This window comes from Anser brachyrhynchus (assembly GCF_964034855.1).
Source record: "Anser brachyrhynchus genome assembly, chromosome: 14".
In the NCBI taxonomy this organism is placed as follows: Eukaryota; Metazoa; Chordata; class Aves; order Anseriformes; family Anatidae; genus Anser; species Anser brachyrhynchus.
This window is the reverse complement of record NC_137709.1, coordinates 7335433-7357158: the sequence shown is the minus strand read 5'-3', so window position 1 is coordinate 7357158 and position 21726 is coordinate 7335433. Positions and strand designations below refer to the sequence as shown.

Below are 21726 nucleotides of genomic sequence, written 5' to 3'. Positions count from 1 at the left end.
CCCACCCCACACCAAGGTCTCACCTTGCCAAAGCGCCGTCCCCGGCCGGGCCGGGCCCGTGCCCCCGCTGCCGCCCCGGCGAGCATCGCGCCGCCGCAAACCCGGCTCGGAGCAGCAGCAGAGCTCGCCTGGAAACACATGTGTTTTCTATATTTTCCACCCAAATGCCGGGTTTTAAATATTCTAGCAGCACCGCTCGCTCGGCGAGAGCTGCCAGGGTTTATGACAGCTCCCTCCTCCTTACGGCTTTGAAATAAGGCTGTAAACATGCTCGCCGGGCTGCAGCGCTGCCTGCGAAGGGGGCTGCTCCCCTCGTGCTGTGCCTATTGGCTCCAATTAGCACTGGCAGGAGTCAACCGCAAAGAGAAGGGAGAGCTTATCCCTGCGAGTGAACTCGTTTATTTACAGCGTTTTCAAAGCAAGATGAATATGGCTTTTTTTTTTTTTAAACAAACTTAACCATCTGCAAAAGAAAAAAAAAAATAACCAGCCCCTAAATAGCTGGAGGAGGAAGGATGCTGCCTGCTTTCCCTGAGATGGAAATTCTGCTTTGATTAAGAAGGGCATGATAAGATCACCTGGCATTTCTCTGCAAGCCTTGCCCTGGCTGGAACTTGGCTTCAAGCCCCTGCCTGGACCCAGCTCCAGCAGCATCCTTGCCTGGGCTCCTGCCTCTGCCCCTCCACAAGCGACTCCGTCCCTCCTCTGTTAATTAACACCTGACGAGCAGCTTCAGAGTCCTCAGCCGAGTGTGTGGGCAAAGTGGGGGGGAGACCCCATTTGTGGGGGCCCCAGCTGTGCTGCCCGCTGTTTCAAAAGGCACAAATTCAACCCGAAGCTTCTCCTCCGCGCGGGATATTGGCAGTGTCACTGCAATAAATTGGTTTTTGTAGGCGTGCCTCCGGGGTATCACTGAAGTGGGTTTGGCAGGAGGCAGAGGAGCTCAACCCGGAGGGATCTCAGACCTGCCTCGTTCAGACGTCCCGTCACAGGTTTGGGTACCAGCGGACGCCTCCGCTCTCTGCTTCCTGTGGCGCTGCAGGCAATGGACGCTCTGCATGGCCAGGGGACTGATCGCACCGAGGGAATCCTGCTATGACCCCAGGGGAGACAAAACCCCTTGTGCAGGGGAGCTGGGCTCTGCTCCCTGCCAGCAGAAGCCAGGGGGAAAAGCCGTGTGCCTGACGCACCACATCCAACCATCGCTTCGGGTTCGCGCCTCATTTGCCGTATTCCTTCCAGCCGTGCTCCTTCCACCTCGGCCGGCCGCAGCCCGCAGTGCTTCCAGCAGCCGAGCAGCTGCTTTTTGTCCTGCGCCGCCAGGCAGGAGCCGGGAGAGGGGCGGCCCCGTGCGCTCGCAGGGCCAGGAGTTACGGCCACCGCTTGCTACTGACTGCGCGCTGCCGGCGAGAGCCCTCCCGGCCATAACTCAGTGCCGAGGCCGCCCCGGCGGGGTAGTGGCCGGCAGCAGGGGGTTTATGGACTTTAGAGTGGGCTTAGTTAGTCGTGCCCCCGGGGGACTTCGCTTGCTGAGCCGTACAGAGAAGGCTGGATGCTCATTCTGCTCATTAAGCGAGGGAAGCGATGCGGTTTGCAGAGGCAGGAGCATGCCATTGTGGTTCCTGCCCTAATGCAGCCTCCTCAGCTCCCTGCGCCACCGAGGGGACTATGGGGGCACCCCCTTACCCCCTACAGCACCTCAGTTGTGTTTCTCACATGCCCGCTCACTGCTGATGGGGAAGGATGGAGCTCTGCGGCTCTGTGGGAGGATGCGATGAAGCCTCCTTTGGTCTGCCCCACCACCTGAACGGCCATACCCCTGCCTCAGTTTCCCTGCAAAACCTGCTTGTGGTGCAAGCCAGACAGCAGCTCGGGGTGCTGTGCTCGGCTCTGCCTCCAGAGAGAAAACAGGCGAAGCCGAGCGCAGAGCCCAGAACATCCCGGTGCTGATAGCAGGCGCGGGCCAAAGCCCCGCGTTGGGGCTGGGCTCAGCTCGGCAGCTGAATCAGCAAATAATTAGCAGGGCCAGAGCCGGAGGATTAGCAGCGCTCTCCTTTCCAGCCATCCAGCCCGGTGTTAACCCTTTCATCCACATCTCCCAAACCCCAAAGCTTTGGGGTCTCCTGGGGGCGGGCATGCTGCCGCAGGACCGGCACGGCCGGGGGTGCCCGGGGTGTTGCCCCTCGCCAGACCCCGGTCCTCGCCGCGGTAGCATCCCTGGGAGCCGGTGTGCCGCGGGGCGAGCCGTCAGTCCCGTGCCTGGCGGCTCGTTTGTTCACCTCCGGGCAGCCCGATGACAGCGCTTCCCTTTACTACCAGCTGCAAAAACCTGGCAGCTGATTTAGGAGAGCTCCCGGGGCCCAAAATGTAAACCGTTTTTCACCAGGAATGTATAAGCAAGCCATAAAATAAGGGATTTGGGTCTGGTCACATGGGACAGGCCTCCCATAAAATTGAAGCATTGATCTGTATTTTAGTGAGCAGCTTCGAAGCTGCCCGGATGATTGAAGACCTGAGCTTTAACAAACTCTGTAATCTCCCGCCATACATCTGAAGTGGCATGTTTGAAGTCCGAGGACGAGTTATTTATATTATTTATATAATGCACGGTGAAAGGACATTAGCCGAAGCCGGAGTGCCGGTGGCGGGTATTGTTTGTGGGTAGAGGAAAGCAGAGGTCCTGCTGCCCATCATCGTTCCTCGCCGGGGATGCCCTGCGTGGGCACACACCGGTGATGGCCAAGGTGTCCCAAAACCACGGGAACTGGGACCCAGCCATGCCACTGTCCCCAAAAGCCACCCTGCAGCTGCTGGGCTGGGACAGGTGTCGGCCCCTCCTGGCGTGGGTCACCCTGTTGGCAGGACGCCGTGCCCCTTCCCGGTGTGTCACCCCACTCCCGGGACGTGTCACCCCGTTTTGGGGGTGGATCTCCCTGTTCTCTGGGGCTGCAGACTGGGCTGTAATGGGACATGTCAGTGCCCACAGAGTCCCCCTGCCTTAGCAAAGCCACATAGGGAAATCCCCACTGCCACCAGTTTATTTCCATCATCCATGCCTGGCCAGCAGAGATCATGCTGATTGACAGCAACAAAGACTGTAAAAGTATATTCGCTATTTAAAAAAAAAAAAAAAAAGTAAATCTGTAAAAAGTGATTCATAAATTCAGATCAAACTCCAAACAGCGTCGGTGAGGCCGGAGGGAGGTCTGGGGCATGGGGGGATTGTGGCAAGGTGCTTCATTTCAGCTGTTTAAAACATGGCTTTATTCTTGTCCAGAGGCTGTTCCTTCCCTGCACTGAATTCACTTTCCGTAATTTAAGGAGTTAAGTAAAAAAAACGTTAAAAGCTGAAAAGCAGCTCCTTCAAACCCAAACTGAAACAAACACAAAAAGCCCGCCGGAGTCACCTACAGCACTTCTCAACCTTTACACAAAGTTCTTGGCACTTTCCCTGGACACGGTGCTGCAGCACCAGCACATGCAAGACCTGCAGCAGCTCCGCAGGCGTTAGCGCCGTGACCCTGTAATCCCAGTAACGGATAAGCCCAAGGCTCCCCCATGCCCTGCAAATCCCGGCGGCCCCTTGCCCAGGAGATCTGCAGCCTGGGCAGGTGCAGCAGCTCGAGCTCAGCCCCTTTCGCCACGAGGGGCTTCGGGGGTGCATGGAAATTGTGCCTGTGCAGAGACCGGTGGGTGGAGAGTGCCCCAGCAGCCCCGGGCTGCTCGCCTTTTGCTTCTGGGAGCCTGTGACAGTTATTTTTTTCAAAACGTTATTTCTCAGCAGTTTCCTGATGACAGTTTTCTATCTGACTGCTAAACCCGGGGAATATTGTGGCAGTTTTGGGGCTCCTGTGAAGGAAAGGAACGCATCTTCAAAGCAAACAAATAAATGCCCTTACCCAAATAACCCCAGCACTGCCTTCCCGCCACAAACCGGCTCCGTCCAGGCTAAATGACTTTTAGGGATGCCCTGCACGGGAGCTGTTATTACCACACAAAACCCAGCCTCCCACCAGTGTTTCGCAGTGGCTGGAGCCGCGCTGCCGTGCCCTTGGCGGGGCCGAGGTGGCGGCGGGAGGCTGCGATTACCAAATCCCTTGCCCACTTAAGGCAGGCTCCGCACTCCAGCCTGCACGGGGCATATTTGAAATGCTTCGGGCCCGATTCGGACTCCACAGTTTCCAAGAGCAGCCGGGAGCGAGCAGGACGGGGTCTGCTTTGTCTCAGGGAGGCAGCGCCCGAGCGGCGAGCATCGCAGCGGGCTAGGAGCGGAGGGGGCCGGGGGAAGCATCGCTCCCTCGGGGATGCGGCTGAGCAATGCCCTGGAACAGGAGCCCCTTAACCCAGTGCCACTTAAAGGAGGGATTAAGCATACAAGATAAGGGTGTAGCGGGGTTATTTCCACCCCCCAGGTGCCAGAAAAGGTTTTGGCTGGGTGCGGAGTGGATGCCAGCGGTGCTGAGCCCCAGCGTGCTTTGTTCTCGGGGAGTGTGGCAGCGTAAAACCGCAGAAAATGCTCAGCGTTTCACTGCATGGGGAGAGAATTAGGACAGGCTTTTGGCAGGGGGCAGAGCGTCATTTAAATAGCACTGAGTTTAAGGAAAGTCAGCGTGTGTTTGCAAGACGCCTGCAAAGTTCCCTTATCCCCTGGAAATCGCTCTCAGTACCCGCTTGGCGCTCACACACCGGCTCTGGAAAGGACTGAGCCCATCGCTTTGCCCACCCTGATCACCAAAATGCCCCACAGTCGCTCACTGCTTTGTGCCAGCTGCTGTATTTCCCAATTTCCAGGGAAATAAGACAAATCAACTCCTGCTCGGAGCGTTTCTGCTGCAGGACAGCGCAGTCAGCCCTGGCCGGCCAGCACCTCCTGCCTTCGCTGCAAGCCCTGGCTGCGGGGCAGGATTTACACCGAAACTGCTGGAGTCCTGTGATTATGTGAAAAATCAGCTTTTGTTAAAAAAAAACCTACATTTTGAAAAGCTTTAAGTGCAATCACTTAAAAACGTGTGTCTGTGTGTGTGTAAATAATTTCGAGTTGGTCTCAGGAGCTTTGCTTGCCTGACTCATGTTTTTTTTATGTATCACAACAGAAAATACTGTAAAACATACTTTCAAAGTCTCACGGGGCCTTGGCCTCCTCCGAGTATTCAAAAGCATCAATTACACGAGCATTACGGGCAGGATAGTTTGTACGAACCCTGTTAAAAAGTCAACCTGAGAATTGTGCCTCCAAATCCCCTCGCTGCACCGATGGCTGGAACTGATTTCTGCCCGGGCTCCGGCACGAGTAAATGTTTCAGTTTAAAAACATTGAAAACCATTAAAACCAGGCCGTATGCACTTATTATCGAGAAAATCCCACACAGATGGACTGCATTGAACCGCGAGCAATTATTTTCTGCTGTTCTCGTGAGTTAATGAGATCATCAGGAGTCCCCGGTGGCGTGCCTTTCCCTGCGAGCCCGAGCATCCAGCCTCCTCCTCCGCAGCTCGGGCAGCGCGGCGCTAGCTCAGAAACTTCTGCGAGCCCCGGAGGAGCTCGAGAGGCGGCTTTGGAGACCTGGGAGGCAGAGACAGCGACGGAGCCCTGCCTGTGCTGCTCCCATCCCCGCTGCCCGTGCAGCCAGGAGCCCGGCCGGCAGCCGCCCTGCGCACACTCATCCCTCCGGCATGGCCAGAGCAGAAGGTGGCTGAGGTCTGCAGCCTTATCAGCACCAGAGCCCTAATTACCCTCCCAAAGTATAATACTGCGGGCTTGGCCGGTGCCTTACGGGACTGGCTCCCTTAGACAGAAGCTGTTATTGTCCAGATGAGGGGTTTGAAGGCTTGCAAACACAGCCCTATCCTCAAAGGGAATTTCTTTTGCTGACGCTTCCCAAGACAAAGAAACATTTCTGCCTGTGCGCCGGCAGATGGGTCTGGCTGCAGGCACGGACGTTTTTTTTTTTCTCTCTCTGGATGGTTTCGGGGCTGCTCGCTCCTGCTTTCGATGAGGAACGAAAGCGGGCCAGGGTCGGACGACCACCGCCGTGCAGGGCAGCGCCCCGCATCCCGCAGCTGCCGCTGACCGCTCCGGGAGCACTAATACGCCGCTGTAATCGGTGGTTTAAAGGAGTAATCTGATCAGATGCAGCTAGTTATTATAATGGAATCAGCGACTTTAACAAGCTCCTGCGCAGACTGGATTACTGCGTTCACTCACCCATAGTTCATTAGAGCTTCAGAAAGGGAATCCACGAGAAGTCATGAAATACGATCTCCTAATCTCTCCTAAGCAGGAGAAGCCCAGCTATAAAGAAAATACCTTTTAAAAATACCCGTGAAGTGAATAAATCTCCCCTGTGCTAAAAGGCACAGAAAGCTGACCTGCTAGGGAAGGGGATCTGCTAACTGGATGCATTTTCCGTGCACGCACTTAAAGAGGCTTCGCGAAAGGGCAGCGCGTTTGAGCGGAGGAACAGAGGGCTTTCTGTTTTTCATCGATTGGAAATCTCTTTCTGATGGTTTTCTTAGGGTTCCTGGGGGGAAAAAATAAAAGTCATGGGTGGAGGAAGGAGGTGGGTGGATGCGGTGTCCCTGAGGGGCAGCAGAAAGCCTAGAGGGAGGAAATTCTGCCCATCCTGGAGAGATGCCCGGGTTCTGGTGTCCCTCTCAGTCCCAAATGCGCTCACTGAATCTGGTGCTGGAAATGTCATTTACGGCTAGGGAAGAGCATCCAGCTGGCACCCAAACACCTCCGGGCATCCCCCATGAGTGCCTTGCCCAGGAAGGGTGGTTTTGGTGTCTCACACCGGGAGGCCGTGGTAGGGCTCTCGTCTCAGCCTGGCACATTGCTTGGTGCCACCTGGCCACGTGTGCGTGTCCCCACGCGGGACGTCCTGAGTAGGACACGCAAAGCCAAGCTCCGTGCAGTTTCCCCATCCCCTCCGAACTGTCCTGGCCCTTATCAGGAGAGCGTTCAGCATGCGATTAACCGAAGACTTCATTAATACCACTGCAGCTGGGACTGCTCAGGGGCTTAACCTGAAGCATGTGCTTCTCCAGCCGAGGTCTCCATGCGCTCCATGCACATCTGGCTACCGCCCGCCTCTTCCAGACCTTTCTTCTCTCCGCGGGTTATCTAAAGGGGAAGGAAGCCTGAAAGCTGACTCTGTCCTCCAGGGCCGCGTTCATTCCTCGGCGCTCCCGGGGGAGGATTTGGCAGTAAGGAGCGTCGTATAAATGAATGTCCCCTGATGGACGGGGCTTAATGGGACACCTCGGCACGCACCGCCCGGCAGAGCGGCCGGGGGCACAAAACCCCGACCCTGTCCCCAGTGGCATCCCCACACCCTGCAAGCCCCAGCAGGCTCCCCGGCCTGTTTTGGTTGGTGAGGAGAGGGGATGCTTGGGGTGGGAGGATGCAGGAGGATGTTTGAGGATGAGGGAGGACGCAGGAGGATGCCCATGCTCACGCTCAGGGCAGACGCTCTCCCACCAGACACCTCTGCACAAGCATCGGTACCTCTGGATGCACAGGCTCTGCAGACTCCAAACGCGGAGAAATGTTTGACAGAGCAGCATACGTATTCCAAACATCGTTTGATTCATGTTTTAAAGTCCCACTTGCAAGCATACTTCCACAGCTTGGACATCAATCACTGCAAATATGTTCTTATAAACAAAGCAATACAGACTGACTGTCTCTTCCACCCCTACCATATGCAGGTCACCGGGCAGCACCCCGAGGAGAGGCTTTTTCCAGCACATCTGAGCCTGCCCCTGGCAGCAGCCACCACAGGTAGCTTGGGAAAAAGCAATGGGAAACCTATTAGCGGTGACATGCTATTACCTAAGGGCCTGGTAGTCCAAAACAAGGCAGCTGAGTCCTCCACTGCTGCCCTGAGGATGACATGGTGCAGATGGGTGGCTGTCCTCCCAGTAACCAGCGTCCCTTCAGCTCCTCTACCTCCGTCACTCAGTTCCCCCAAACACACACCGGGCAGGGATGGGGATGCCACAGCAAGGACGGAGCATTTCCCAGCACCCAGGGTTTCCCCGTGCAGCTGCATGCTTGTATGGTTACCGAGAGCAGGAGCATCATTTCATTTCATTCTTCAGCCCTCGAGGTCTGATTGATGCATCTAATGCCTGGTCACTAAGAAATTCCTGCTCCAGACCTGTGGATTTTGAAGCCTTTACAAACCAAACCTCCTCTGCTTAGGGCACTCTGTGAAGCGCAGGATCCCGCCGGTAGGCAACTCTCCCCCTCCTCAGCCTTCTGTTTAGGAAAAATAAATAGGAAAGAATCCAGCAGCGGCGCTTTCCTCCTGCTGCGCGAGATGGATCGGCGCTCACAACCGCAGAAAAAACCATCCCAACGTGATCCAGCCCAGCACTTTGTCCTGAAATGCTCTGCTACGTATAAATAAATGGCTCCTCTGGAGCAGGGTGACACATTCCAGCTCCAGACAGTGACACTGACGGATGTAATCAGCCTGGAAGTTTAACGGGAACATGGCGCTGGTGGAGCCGGCAAAGGGAAATTTATGGGGGATTTGACAGAGGAAGAGGAAAAACACCGGCATTTGCTGCTCAGGGCGAGGAGGACGGGCCAGCACCCAGCTCGGCGAGGTGTGGTTTGTCAGGGCAGCTTGGGAGCGGGGCTGGTGGCTGCCTCTTGTCCCTCTGTCCCCAGGGCAGAAAAGGGGTCCGGTTCTGACTGTTGGTCATGAAACAACATCTAGGAAACCAGCCGGTGCCCCAGCTCTCCATTTCAGACACGTATATTCGGGATTTTCCTCCCCCGGCCTCGCACTGCAGCCCTGCGGGCCCTGCAGCATCTCCGCCTGCATCTCGCCTGAGTCAGCGCGGAGCGGCCGCGATGGCCCCAGATAGCAGCGAGGGGCTCGGCCAGAGGGCTGCAGGGGGGCGATTAGCGAGGAGACAGCTCCTGTCTGCTCCCGGGGGGCTGGGGGGAGGCTCGGCCGGCTGGGGGCTGATCTGCTCCGGGGCATTTCCCCATGGGGCGGTGGTGACGGAGGCGTGCGGCCAGCCCCGTCCTGCCAGGCGCCAGGGCAGGAAGGGGGGGAAAAAAATGTCCTTGCTGCTGTAGGGAGATCTGCTGGGCTCATTGTCAGCACGAGAAGAGCTGGAGCTGAGGGGCAAAGAGGAGATTCTTCGCCTGGTGAGGTATTTTTTCCTCAGCATGGCACGCTCAGCTGCACCGCTCATGAGGTTCCTGCTGCTCCGGGCCCAGAGCGACCGCTCTCCCTAAAAATGTGGTTGGATTTAATGACAGTGACTGTGGGCCTGGTGCAGCCCATTGAGGCCGGATCCTGCACCCCAGCTTGCCTGCTGGGGCCTTATTCTGTACCCAGCAGTTTTACTCCCATCTGCTGCTCCAGCCTCCAATTCTGTGCTTATTTGGGCCCCTACAAACACATCAGGGAAGTGTGAGTGTGCCGGGGAGCTTTGGGGAAGTTACCTTCATTCGGTGGGGATGTGTGTGAGAGAGGGGGAGAAACGGCTTCCTCGTCCCACATGCCGAATAATAACATCCATATGAAGAAAGCCAAGGACCGAGCAGGGGAAAGGGACCAGCAGAGGCCTTTATCTGGCATAATCAGAGAAAGATCAGCTGCGGCGCGCGAGGGAAACCCGCCGCACACAGGAGACCCAGCCCATCTAAGGTTTCGGCTCTGGTTAATGACACTGTAAATTAGGCCTGTCATCTTCAGAAATGATATTTCTTTCGGTTTCGGCTCAAGAAAACAACAACAACCCTCCGAAAGGGAGATGTGGCAGTGGCGAGGCCTGGCCCCCGGCTCCTCCTGGGCGAGGGGACGCGAGGAGCAGCACCCTTGGACGGGCAGGTTCACCCCCACCCGTGGTGATGGTGTTTGTCAGTGGGTAGGGCAGGGAGCTCGGAGCCATTGGGCTGGGTTTTGGGGAGCTAGCTGCACGACAAACCAAGCTGAAGACCCAGCAGAGAAACATTTATGCCCAAATCAGGGTCTGATGGCACTCACTGGGAGAGCGGCCCTCCAGCTAAGTGAGCTCTTGCCCCTTTGTATTTTAATATATATATTAATATATTAATATTTTATATATTTATATATATTTATTATATATATGATATCGCTGGTGTTTTAATTGCTGCCTTAGGAATTACTGGGATTTTTTGGGAGTGGATCATTGAAAAACAAGGATTTTACGGAGGGGTCTTGCTGACACCTCCTTGGAAAAAGCTGCTTGTCCGCTGCGGGCTGCCCACAAATCAGGCCCCAAATGCAGCTGCACCCGGAGCCAGGCTCCTGCTGCCCTCTGCCAGTGCTGGCAGCAGCAGGGGAGAAGGCAAAACGCCACCAGTGCCCCTCTCCTCGCCTGGATTCTGTAAAAACATCCCCGGCGAGACAGTGGGTGGGTTTCAGGGCATTTATAGTGTAAAACAAACCTCTTTCTTTCGCCCAAACAAGATGCTTCCTGCAGAAATGGCTTTTTTTTTCTTTTACTTGTTTCTCAAAGGGGAGAACTGGTTTGCACGAAGCTGCCCCAAATGTTTCCAAGCAAAGTTTAACAGAAAACTGGAGTTTCGATTAAAGACATTTTAATGGGGATGGCTTGTTTTCCCTTCACGTTCACTTTCTGGGAAACAAGGAGCCAAAAGCAGAAATATCTTCAGCTCAAAGTGAAGTATTTTGTTTCATTTTTGAGAAGTGTGGGGTGGGGAACATCAGCATTTTTACAGAAGTGTTTTCCTCCCAGTAAGCTAGATTTTAAGCTTTTTTTTTTTTTTTCTCCAGAGCATGTTAGGAGGGCTCAGACACCGACATATAATAAATGTACTCATTATTCTCCACGGCTCTGGATTCACTTTTCCATTCCCAGCACATCCCCAGCTGGGACACCCCAAAAGCCGGGCATGGGGTGCTGGGGTGGCTGCCCACGGCAGATAACAGCGTCACGTTCGCCACCTCCTCGGGCACCGCACGGGGCCGGCGTGTCTGCAATGCTTCTCCCACGGGGTATTTTGGGAGCGCATTCCAGCGGGATGGGGACGAACCAGGCGGCCGGGACAGCCCCTCCTGCCGCCCCCCCTCCTTATCGTGCGGGTTTGCACCTATAAAAGCCGGGGCGGCGAGGCAGAGGCTTGGGTACAACCAGTGCCCAACGCAAATTTTCTGTGCCGAAATGTTTTAACCAAAGATACGGTTGCTTTGCAGATCTCCAGATTTTTACTTCTCCCCATTTTTTTTTTTAATCATAAGCCCAAACTCAAAGAAACAACAAAACTAACTGACCCCCAGATCCTTTGCCATCTCCTCCCCCCAAGCTTTTCATCCTAAAAAGGAAAATATTTGCAGCCCTGGTCTGATCCCGGCTGCGCTCCTGCTTCTGCCATCTCCCGTTTATGAAATGGGAAAGGAGGGTGGAAAAAAGCACTAAAATTATTTAAAACCCCCAGCCCCCAAATAATTTTCAGTTGTGAAAAAGTCTTAGCAGATGCTTGTTAATTTTTAAAATCATCACAAATGGCAGAAAATGAATCTGGCCTTGAAAAACCAGCCTGCACCACTTGCTGCAGCCTTACAGCAGCCTGGTGGCTGTACAAATCTGGGGACAGCGGGGTCCCCGTGCTCCCCGACCCCCAGCTCCATCCCGGCCCCTCTTCCCCCCTTTCCCTACATCTCACCCTCCAAACCTCGAGTTTCCTTCAGGTTTTCATCTTTGCTCAGATTCATTTCCTGCCTCTGGCTTTCGAGTCTCCCGACCACTTTAATAAATTTGTGGCATCTGCCTTTTCTCCGCTTAACGCAGGGTGCTTCGTCTGCGTTTTTTCCCCCACCACATTTGAAGAGGCGCACGAGCCGCTCACACTCACGGGATAGCAGTGGGGGAACTGGGCCGTTTGGGCTGATAAAGCCAATTCTTGTTACAGTCGCTGGGAAACTGCACTGTGAGCTGTGGGGATGAGCCAGGCTCCGAAAAGGGCTCGTTTCAGGAGGCATAACACTAGTGCTGGTCCAATGTGGGGGCACTGGTTCCCAAACCATCAGCATCTTCAGCAACTTGATCGTTTGGGGCAGGCGGCTGCAGCTGAGCTGCACAGCCGCGGCAAATCTGCGGATTTTGGTAGGGAGCAGGGCTTGGGGCATCTCGGAGGGGCTGGGCAGCCCCCCTGCCCCCGGACAGCGGAGCAGCGACTCCTGCACCAGGGAGAGAGGAGCATCGCCCTGGGGTGTTGTGGGACGGCGGGACATCCACGCTAGTAATGCCCCAAAAGAGAAATTGTTCTTGTTGCTTTGTAGCGCTGGGAAGGCTTAGCCCAGATCGTGGCACCAGGCGCTCTGTGAAGGGACCTGGGATTGCCCCAGGCCACTTTTAGTCCAAAGGCAGTAAAAAACCACGGAGGCTAGGCACGGACAGGAGAGTGGGAAGCCTCAGTCCTCAGAAATGCCCTGTGCCTAGGGGACCGTGGGCAGGGCACCTGGCACCACCAGCAGGGGATGGAGGGCAGACGGAAGGGGAGAAGCATCCCACACCGCAGCCCCTCGCCTTTTTCTGGGTGCGTGCGGGCGAGGCGACCCAAACCTGCGCTCCCGTCAGGACGGAGGGAAAGTTGGAGGCACCAGCGCGGCTCTCACCCACCCGGATCCAGCAGCTTGTCTCCAGCCGTGCCCCAAACCAGATGCTTGAGACGAAGACGCCAGGAGCTGCCTTAATAAGCGATTATGCAATCCTTCTCGCACGGAGGAAATGTCTTTCCCAATCCCCAGCCATTAGCAGTTGGCTTATGCCCTGGAGCATGACATTTTAGAGCCCTTGTAAATTTGCTTCAGGAGTGGAAAGAGTACGGAGGAGGGGCGGGCGCTGGTTTTTGTCAGGGACCTGCACCAGCCCGGGGCTCCTCGCCGCCTCTCCCTGCAGCCGGGGAGATGCCACCGCGGGGCGGCCCCAAACCCACTCGGGCAGCCCCAAACCCAGCGGGGCGGCCCCAAACCCACCGTGCAGCACCTCCTGCAGCCGGCCCCGGGGCTCGGCGAGGTCTCAGCGGGGAATTTGGGTGGGAAGCAGAGGATTTAGGGCAGCAGCACGGCTCCCGCTTCGTTGCTCAGGTTCCTTCTGGATGAGGACAGGCCGCTCGGGGCTGACCGGAGTGGCTCTCCATGCGCGTGGGTTACCTGCGCTGCGACCTGGCGCTCACAGATCCTTTTGTCCATATTTTTCAACTGCGTGCCCGTAACAGGTAATGGAATATAAAGAGAAAATTCCCTCTGTGGCAGGTAGAGACCCCTTCCACTGATTTCAGTAGCCGTCAGCTCAGGGAACGGCACTGGTTCGGTGAGACCCGGGGCACTCACGCCAGCTCAGAGCGGTGATTTGGGGGATTTGTAGCTGCCGCTACATCCCCCCCCCGCCTATTGTTTGCGTCCAAACGCAACTGCAAATTGACACGGGACGTCTTTGGGGATCGGCCCTGCTCCGTCAGCACAATGAGCCGTTGTTGATACGGCCGCAGCAATTTTCCAGGTTAATTTATGGCCGCCACACCCCATTAGCGGCAATAAATGTGGAGCCCGGTTTTGCCGAAATTGTGAGTTACGATTTTTCAAATAAATACATTTTCCTATAAACCAGCGCTCTGTTTAGTTTGAATGTTCCTCACAGACACATCCATCTACATAAAATACACAGGAGAGGAAGCTGAGCTGTGACTTCGCTCTGATGACATAAAAACTTTTGTAAACACGATGTCATTTACAGTACGCGCGAGGAGAGAGGAAAAAAATAAACGCCGAGCGCCTGGCGCATCCCTGCAGGAGCACATGGAAAATTTAATAATCTTTTTTCCATAAAGCTTTGTTTTCCTTTTGATTTATCCAGACAAGGCAGGGCCTGCTTGGCCATAAATAGATTGTATTTCTCGAGAGGCAATGGTTGCAGTCATCCTTTATGTGGCGGGGAGGGCAGGCGCGGGAGACGTGTATACAGAGGAGATGCCAGGGATAGCTGCTGGGAACAGGGGGGCTCGGGCTCAGCACGCCGCGGCCACCGCAACGGGATGTGCCTGGGGGTGAGGAGCCATGGGGTTTGTCCCCAGATTCCCCCCCCCGTTCCTTTGGCAGGGCTTTGGCAAGCAGCAGCCTGTCCCCACGCTTGCTTAATAGTTTGGGAAGGAAAGGAAAACCCCTCTGGAGTCCTCTCCAGAAGCCTGGGGAGGCCAAGAGCTCCGCGCCGCTGTCACCTCGCTGCAGCAAGCACCCAGGGACAGAATTTGGGGGTAGGAAGGCAGCGGTACGAGGAGGGGCCGCGGCCGTGCCCGTGAGCGCTGGGAGAGCCGTGCTGTGCCCTGCTCCGTCCCTCGCCCTGCGCTGGGGAAAGCCCAGCGGCGTGGGCACCTCCCGGCGGCCCCAGCGGTGCCGTTCGCCGTGACAGTGGCAGCGGGGCCGCAAGCAGCAGGTTTGGTGCCGGGGCTGAGGCGGGCAGTGGCTCTGCAAGGGCTGTGTGGTGCTCTGCTGTGATGCTCCCACACCTCGCCCGGGTGCAAGAGGACCCCGTGCCTCCAGCACTCGTCTGCGCGCCCAGGCAGGGTTTCGAAGCTGCAGCGCTTGGGGCCAGCCCCGCTCCACCCCATAAACCCCCCTCGGGCAGCAGCCCGCCCTGCCTCAGTTTCCCCAGGCCTTCTGCAGCCGTTCCCCGAGGCCCGGCGGAGCAGCCAGGCTAGGAGGTGCTGAGTGATTATTACTGCGTTATTCCAGGCGAGTGCTATAAATACCCAGGGGCACCTTCAGACACAACCCAGCTGCCCCGGGGACCTGGCTCAGCCCCGCTCCCGGAGCGGGGGCCCAGAGGCACGGCTGGGTGCGGAGCTACCCTGGGGCACGGCCTGCCCGGGGGGGGGGCACAACCCCATGGGGAGGGGGGCATCGGGGCCGGATCCTTCCCGGCGGCGCCCCTGCAGGGAGACGCTAGCAGGGAAGACAAGGGGAATATTTTACGGGGCCGCAATGTAAACAGAGCTGGAGCAGAGCCCCTTTTTATGGAGTCCCTGTCCTGCCAGGGCATCTGCCAAGGCCCTGATTTACGCTCCTATTTAGATAAGGGAGCAGGGGAGGGGGGAGCAGAGCTGGCGTCAAAGTCACAGGACACCCCGGGCTGCCGTGCGCCGGGCGCTGATAAGGAGGTGGCCGAGGGTTTGGGGCCGAAGCCGCAGCCCCGTGCGGGGCAGGTGATGGGAGCTGAGCGGGGCGGCTCCTGGGGTGCCGGGGGCTGCAGAGACCCTCGATAACCTCCCCCCGCGGCGATGTGTGGCACCGGCCCCCTTGCCCCCGGCCGGCCACGAGGGCAGGAAGCTTTTCCCCGGGAAGGATTTGAAGGAAAACAGGTGGAGAGAAACCCGGCTCCTCCGTGATGCGAGCCGTAAATCGCCCGATCCGAAACGCTCGGCGTTTCCCCCCAGTTGCGAGCGGGGAGACATGAAATTAAAGAAACTCACCAAAAGTTTGAGAAGTGCTAAATTTGGACGCCATGACAAAGGCAGTCTGGTTTGATTTAGAAGGTGTCAGAGTGAAAAGGGCTCCGGTTTTATTATTTTATTAAAACACGAAAGATTAGAATGGTTTTCCAAAGGAAAATCAACACGCTGGTCCCACTATTTGCTCAGCTGAGCCCCTCCAAAATGCACAGGGTCTGGGGACCTCTGTTTGGGGGGGGATAAAGCAAGATAACGCCTGGGCTGGGGCTGGGCTCACTTCCCTGTGGCGCTGCCGGGCCAAGGCGATGCTGTAACGCCCGGCCCCAGCAGGACGCGGTTGTCAGCAGGCTGTGCAGCGCCGGGCTCTGGCTACGGGAGGTTTCTGGGGGGGTGCTTTGCAGGGATGGGGTTGGGTGGGGTTGGGTGGCTTGCTGAATCGGGGCTTTTGGGGCTGGGGAGAGGCTCGGCGAGGAGGCTGGGGATTGCCAGAGGGATCTGGGCACCGTAGGCGATGCTGTGCCCGCACCCTGCGGCTCTCCCTTGCAGGCACCGGCACCCCGCGGCTCCACGCAGGGCTCGGGGATCCCACCCAGAGCCCGGTTTGGGAAGGAATGGGGAGCTGGGGGGGGACACAACGACCTACCCAAGGCCCGACTCCAACGGCGGAGTAATCGCTAGCAAATGTTTGCAGGGCGCTTGTATAAAGTGGGAGGGGAAGGGGGGGGCTTTGCATCATCTAAGAAAAAGCAGGGGGGTGAAGTGGGGCTGAACCAGTTTGCTCCCCCCCCCCCCCCAGCCGCTGGGGCCCGGCAGCAGCAGAGACCCCCTCGCACCCTGCCCCGGCTGACCGGGGTGGGGGCTGGCCCCCGGCCTCCTGCCTTTGCAACTCGCCTTGTAACAGCTAACGATGGAAAATCCGAGGCATTTAAGTGGCTCCCGAATCCGCCCGGGAACCGTGATTGAGAGAAGTCAAATAAAATTTGTCATCTTTAAAATGCAGGAGGACGTTAATGGTGTGTTAGCCCGGATGATTAATACAAGCGCCTGCAAACAACCCTCCAACGTTTCCACCCTCCGCTGCAAGATGAATCGCTGCAAAGCGCCGCTAATCGCTAACATACCTCGGGCCCAAAGCCCCTTCCTGCCCCGCCGTGCCGCGATCGCCACCGCAGTGCCTGGGCTGTCCTCACTGGGACAAACTGGGGAAGAAGCAGGGCTCGGTCCCAGTGTCACCCGGCCGGGCTGGGACCTGGATGCCGTCACCCCAGCAGCCGTCACCCGTGGGTGCAGGGGGGAGCAGGATAATGGCCCCAGCAGGGCCCCATGCTGGGCTCAGGTTTGGGGCTGCAGCGAGTACAGGTTCCCGGCCCCAGCGGGACCCTCCTGGGACAAACTGGGACAGGGTAACGCAGGGCACGTCCCCACGCACCCACTGCCCTCTCGTGAATACGTTTGCATGCACAGTATAACTTGTACATATTTATATAGGTATGTGCACAGTGGCTGCACGGCTGCACACGTGTGTGTATGTGCAAGGCCTGCACAGCGCGTGTGCACGTGCACAGAACACACGGGCGTGCGTGCAGCCTGGGGGGGGGTGTGTGTGCAGCACCCTGACCGTGGGTGCACGCCCTCGAGGTGTGCCCGCAGCCCGTGCCCGTGCCGGTCGTGCTGCGTGCACGCCGCAGCAAGGCGTGCGGCACCTCCGGCTCGAGATGTGGGGGTCTTTGTGTGAGCTGCGCGTGTGCGGCGGCCCCGTGTGTGTGCAGCGTGCGTTAGTGCAACACAGCTGTGTGCTGCACACGCGTGTGCAACGTGCCCCGAGCAATCGGAGCCCACCCGATGCGCCTGGCCTATGCACACCCAACCGGGCTCCCCGCGGTGCCTTCCCCCCGCTCCCCGACGTGCTCCCAGCACCCTTGGCCCTCCGGGTGCTGCCGTGCCCTGGCCGCACCGCACCGCGCTCCTGTGGGGTCTCCCCCGCGTGGGTCCGGGCCCCTGCCCCGGGACTGCGGCTCCTGGGAAGCAAAAAGCACCGGGAGCTCCGCGGCCCCCGGGGGCTCTCCTGCCCCGGCCGTCGGGGATGCGGCACCCGCGGCTCCCCCCGCAGCCGCCCCTCGCCCCCCGACGGGCGCTGCGCTCCGGGAGAGGGGGCCTCGGGCACCCCCGCAACCGGCTGCGGGGAAGCGGAGGGGATCGACCGGCGACGGGGCAGGGGCTGGGGTCCCCCCTCGGGTCACTCCTCGCCCCCTTCTCCCCGCAGGCAGGGAACAAGCGGGAGGAGAAAGCGAGCGGCGGAGGTGCGAGCCCAAATGAACGGAGCCGGGAGCGCGGCGCACGCCCCCCTCCGCCGCCCCGCTCCCCCCGGGGCCCCCGAGCATCCTCCCCTGCCCATTGGCTCCGCGGCGGGGGGGGGAGCCCCGGAGGCCCCCCGGCCCTATATAAAGGCAAGGCTGGGGAGGCTCCAGAAGGGGTTAAAAAAAAAAAAAAAAAAAAAAAAAAGAGCCAACAACGAAACAACCCAAACCCCAAAGCCAGCCGCCGCCGCCGCCGCCGCAGCCCCACGGAGGAGCGTCCCGTCGTCGTCGTCGACCTCGTCCTCGTCCCCATCCCTGTCCCCATCCTTATCCCCATCCCTGTCCCCATCCTTATCCCCATCCCCGTCCCCATCCCCGTCCCCAACCCCGTCCCCCTCCCCGCCGCCCCCAGCCGGGCAGCGCTCCCCGGGCGGCCCCCGCGGCCATGGTGCGGTGCTGAGCGCGGCCCCCGGGGCCAGCGGGGCGGACCATGAACCTGGTGGGGGGCTACCAGCACCACCACCACCACCACCACCACCACATGCTGCACGACCCCTTCCTCTTCGGGCCGGCGGCGCGGTGCCACCAGGAGCGCACCTACTTCCCCGGCTGGGTGCTCAGCCCGGCCGAGGTGGCCCCCGAGCTCCCCGGGCAGAGCCCTAGCTACGGCCCCGCCGAGTACGGCCCGGCCGGCCAGGGGAGGCTGGAGGCTCTCAGCGGTCGCCTGGGTCGAAGGAAAGGGGTCGGGGGGCCCAAAAAGGAGAGGAGGAGGACGGAGAGCATCAACAGCGCCTTCGCCGAGCTCCGCGAGTGCATCCCCAACGTGCCCGCCGACACCAAGCTCTCCAAGATCAAGACGCTGCGCCTGGCCACCAGCTACATCGCCTACCTGATGGAGGTGCTGGCCAAGGACAGCCAGCCCGGGGACACCGAGGGCTTCAAAGCCGAGCTGAAGAAGGCCGACGGCCGGGACAACAAGAGGAAACGGGAGACGGTAAGCGGGGGGCCCGGGCCCCTTCCCCTGCGCTGCCCGGCCCCGCTGCCCAGCGCCCCGCCGGGCCTGGGGGAACGCCCTGCCGGAGACTTTGCTTTTTTTTTTTTGCCCCTTTTTTCCCCTAGAAAAAAAAAATAGAAATAAAAAAGCGGGGGGCCCTCGGCGGAGGAAAGGCCGCCGCGACGGCTCCGGGGCTGCGGTCCCGGCTCTGGGGCGCTTTCCCCGAGGGATTTGGGGCGGGCGGGCGGGGGGCGCCTCCTCCTGCCCCTGTCCCGGCTGCTCCTCGGGGGGAGCCGCGGGTCTCCCCGCTGCAGAGGGCCGGGGGAAAAAGCCAAAAAGCCAAAAAAAAAAAAAAAAAAAGCGCCCTGCTCCGCTCCTCACCGCTCTTTTCTCCCCGTCTCCCCTCCCTCCCGCAGCAGCCCGAGGTCTACTCCTCGCAGCCCTTGGGCCACGGCGAGAAGAAGCTGAAGGGCCGCACGGGCTGGCCCCAGCAGGTCTGGGCTCTGGAACTGAACCCCTGAGCGCCGCTCCATGGCCGACCCCTGCCCGGCCCGGCTCGGCTCGGCCCGGCCCGGAGCGCGGCGGCTCCCCCGGGCACGGGCAGCGGGGCCCCGCCGGGACGCGAGCGAGGGCCGGATCCTGCCCGCCCCGTCGGCGGCCGGGCCCAATCCCCCTCATCCCGTCGCCTTCTTTCCTTCCTTCCTTCCTTCCCGAGCCGGGCCGGGCCGGGCCGGTGCCACTCGGTCGCTGCTGTAAAGCCCCGAGCCGCGTGGCTGCGTTGAAACTACCTAGAGGTGCATTTGGGACCGCTCCTGGGCCGGGTTTTCTACCTCAGCTCTGCACGACCACTTCCCGAGGGACCGGGCGCGCCGCAGCACGTATTTAAAAAACTGACTGCTTCGAAACCAGCCGCAAAAGCAAACGAATAAAAACGTAAACTTCATGCAAACGGCCTCGGCTCCGGCCTCCTCTCCTTCCCCGCCGCGCGAAGAGCCGCGGCCCTGCGGCCGAGGTGGTGCTGGAAGGGGCAGGGGCAGGGGCAGGGGCAGGAAGGGGCAGGGGGGCCGCAGGGCCCTGGGCAGCGCGGGGGCTCCCAGCCGGGCCCCCCACCTCCAGCCCGTGGAGCTGAGCGGTTCTGCGGGGTTGCGGCTGGGCCTTCAGTCAGAGCGCTGCCGTGGGGTCGAGCCGCGCTAAGGGCTTGCCCCCGCTGCGGCTCGGCCGGGATCCTCTGCACGTCTCCTTCGGGACTGTTCGTGTGTGGAGTTTGTGTGGGAACGTTTTGTGTCAAGGATGAAATGTCCGGAGCGGGAGCGCAGCCACGGGGATGGAGCCGGACCCCGGCAGCGCTCGGCTCTCTGCCCGGGTGCTGAAGGGCGGCCGGGGGCAGTGGATCTCTTGCTGCCTTCTGCGCGCCCCAGGAGCTGGCCGGGTCCTGCAGCCACCGACCTGCGGCCTGCCCCTGCCCTGCAGCCCCTTCCCTCCTGAGCCAGCCCCGACCCGCGTTCATCCTGGGGAAGGACGGCAGGATGAGGCCTCTGCGCGGGCCGGACGGAGCCCGTTTCCTTGCAGCACAGGCACCGACTCCCCGGCCCCGTGCAGGACCCTGCTCTCACCGGGAGAACCCAGGCCCCGCTCCCCCTGCGTGGCTCAGGCACCGGCAGCGCTGCAGCAGAGGGAGCGATCCCTGCAGGCTCTGCCTCGGACGTGTTTTGGAAGCTGCAGTGTCCCCTCCTCGCTGTCCCAACGCGACGGACGCAGCCAGCCGCGGACACACCGATGCTCACGCAACCCCAAATCATCCCCGTGCAGCTCTTTTGCTTCTCAGGCATAAATTTTTAATAATCCGTAATAATTAAAGCTGAATCCTCGTTCCTTTATTCTGTGCGGCGGCTTTGTTACTGAGGACTTGCTGCCACGACGTGCGCACAGGGGCTCAGGGCCGGATCCTGCATCCCCAGCCCGGCCCTGCTGCCGTTCCTGGAGATGCCGGGATCAACCCTAACGCTCGTCAGGCTGCTCAGGGCAAAGAACGCTAGGATGGGGAAGAGTCGTAAATTAATTGTAAGGCTAATATGAGCTGGGAGTGTTCACTTTTCTATTAGAAAACAAGCTTTTGTTTGTGACTAACGGCATATTAATAACGATGCGATGTCCGTAAAGCAGGGACGTGCCTGTTGGGGTGTGTGTGCAGCCACCAAACGGCACCAGCTCCCTCCCGGAGGAGCAGCGCAGGTTTTAGAAGCACTTTGTGCGTGCATACGAACACACACGTACGGACATGCAGCCACTGGGGGCTGGCGCAATTAAAGCTCGCTGAGCACCCCGGCTGCGTGCATCAGCCTTGCCTTGCTCCCGAGCCTCCCCAGCCCCACTCCGCGGCTGTTTCCTCATCTCCTCCACCGAGGCCGAGAGGAAAGCTGCCTCTCGGACGGAGCAACCCGCCCGCGGGGGTGGTTTTTTTTCATTCGGGCTGTAAAAAGTTTAGCACGGCACCGACTCCACGAGCGAAGCTAGAAGGGGGCCTTTCTAAAAACAAACACGTCTGAGGGAGAACAAAAAAAAAGAACATTTACAGCAGATCAGCCCCAAAAATCCTATTTTATGGCTAAGTTTCACAATCCCTTAAAGGGCTGGTTTTCTATGGGAACGCTCCCAAACCATCTCCGTAACGCTGCAATCCAGCGCACCGTAAATGCACCCAGCCCAGCCCCTGTTCACACGTGCCTGCTCGCATCCCCCTGTCCATACGGCACCGCTCGGGGCTGCCCCGTGGCATCGGGTGGGACAAAGGGTTAACGGGGTGGGTGCCGGGGCTTGCTCTGCTGTGGAGGGCAGGGGACGTGCACAGGAGCCGGTGTCCTCGGTCCCAGCAGCACGGGATCTGTTGGGAACGTCACTTGCAGCCCGGGGATGCACCGCCCTACCAAAAACCCGTGTTTTTTCTCTTAAGGGTTTCCAGCTTTGCTCCTGGGAAG

The 21726-nt window shown here is 59.1% G+C and overlaps 1 protein-coding gene across 2 annotated transcripts; it reads left to right on the top strand.

Moving 5' to 3' along the window:
• The first annotated feature begins 9566 nt into the window (after positions 1-9566).
• Positions 9567-21482, top strand: HAND1 (heart and neural crest derivatives expressed 1). Of its 2 annotated transcripts, none has more exons than XM_080555836.1 (2): positions 9567-18751; positions 19171-21482. In XM_080555836.1, exons 1-2 carry the CDS (start codon positions 18248-18250, stop codon positions 19270-19272), a joined length of 606 nt encoding a protein of 201 aa, XP_080411962.1. In that variant the 5' UTR covers positions 9567-18247; the 3' UTR covers positions 19273-21482. The 2 variants fall into 2 exon arrangements, with proteins under 2 accessions (XP_080411962.1, XP_080411961.1); XM_080555835.1 differs by having other exon boundaries at positions 9574-18751; positions 19168-21482.
• Positions 21483-21726: the final 244 nt, after the last annotated feature.

Coding starts and splice junctions, on each gene's coding strand:
- HAND1 (XM_080555835.1), top strand. CDS start 18,248: ATGAACCTGGTGGGGGGCTACCAGCACCACCACCACCACCACCACCAC. Junction 18,752..19,167: donor ACAAGAGGAAACGGGAGACG/GTAAGCGGGGGG, acceptor TCCCTCCCGCAG/CAGCCCGAGGTCTACTCCTC.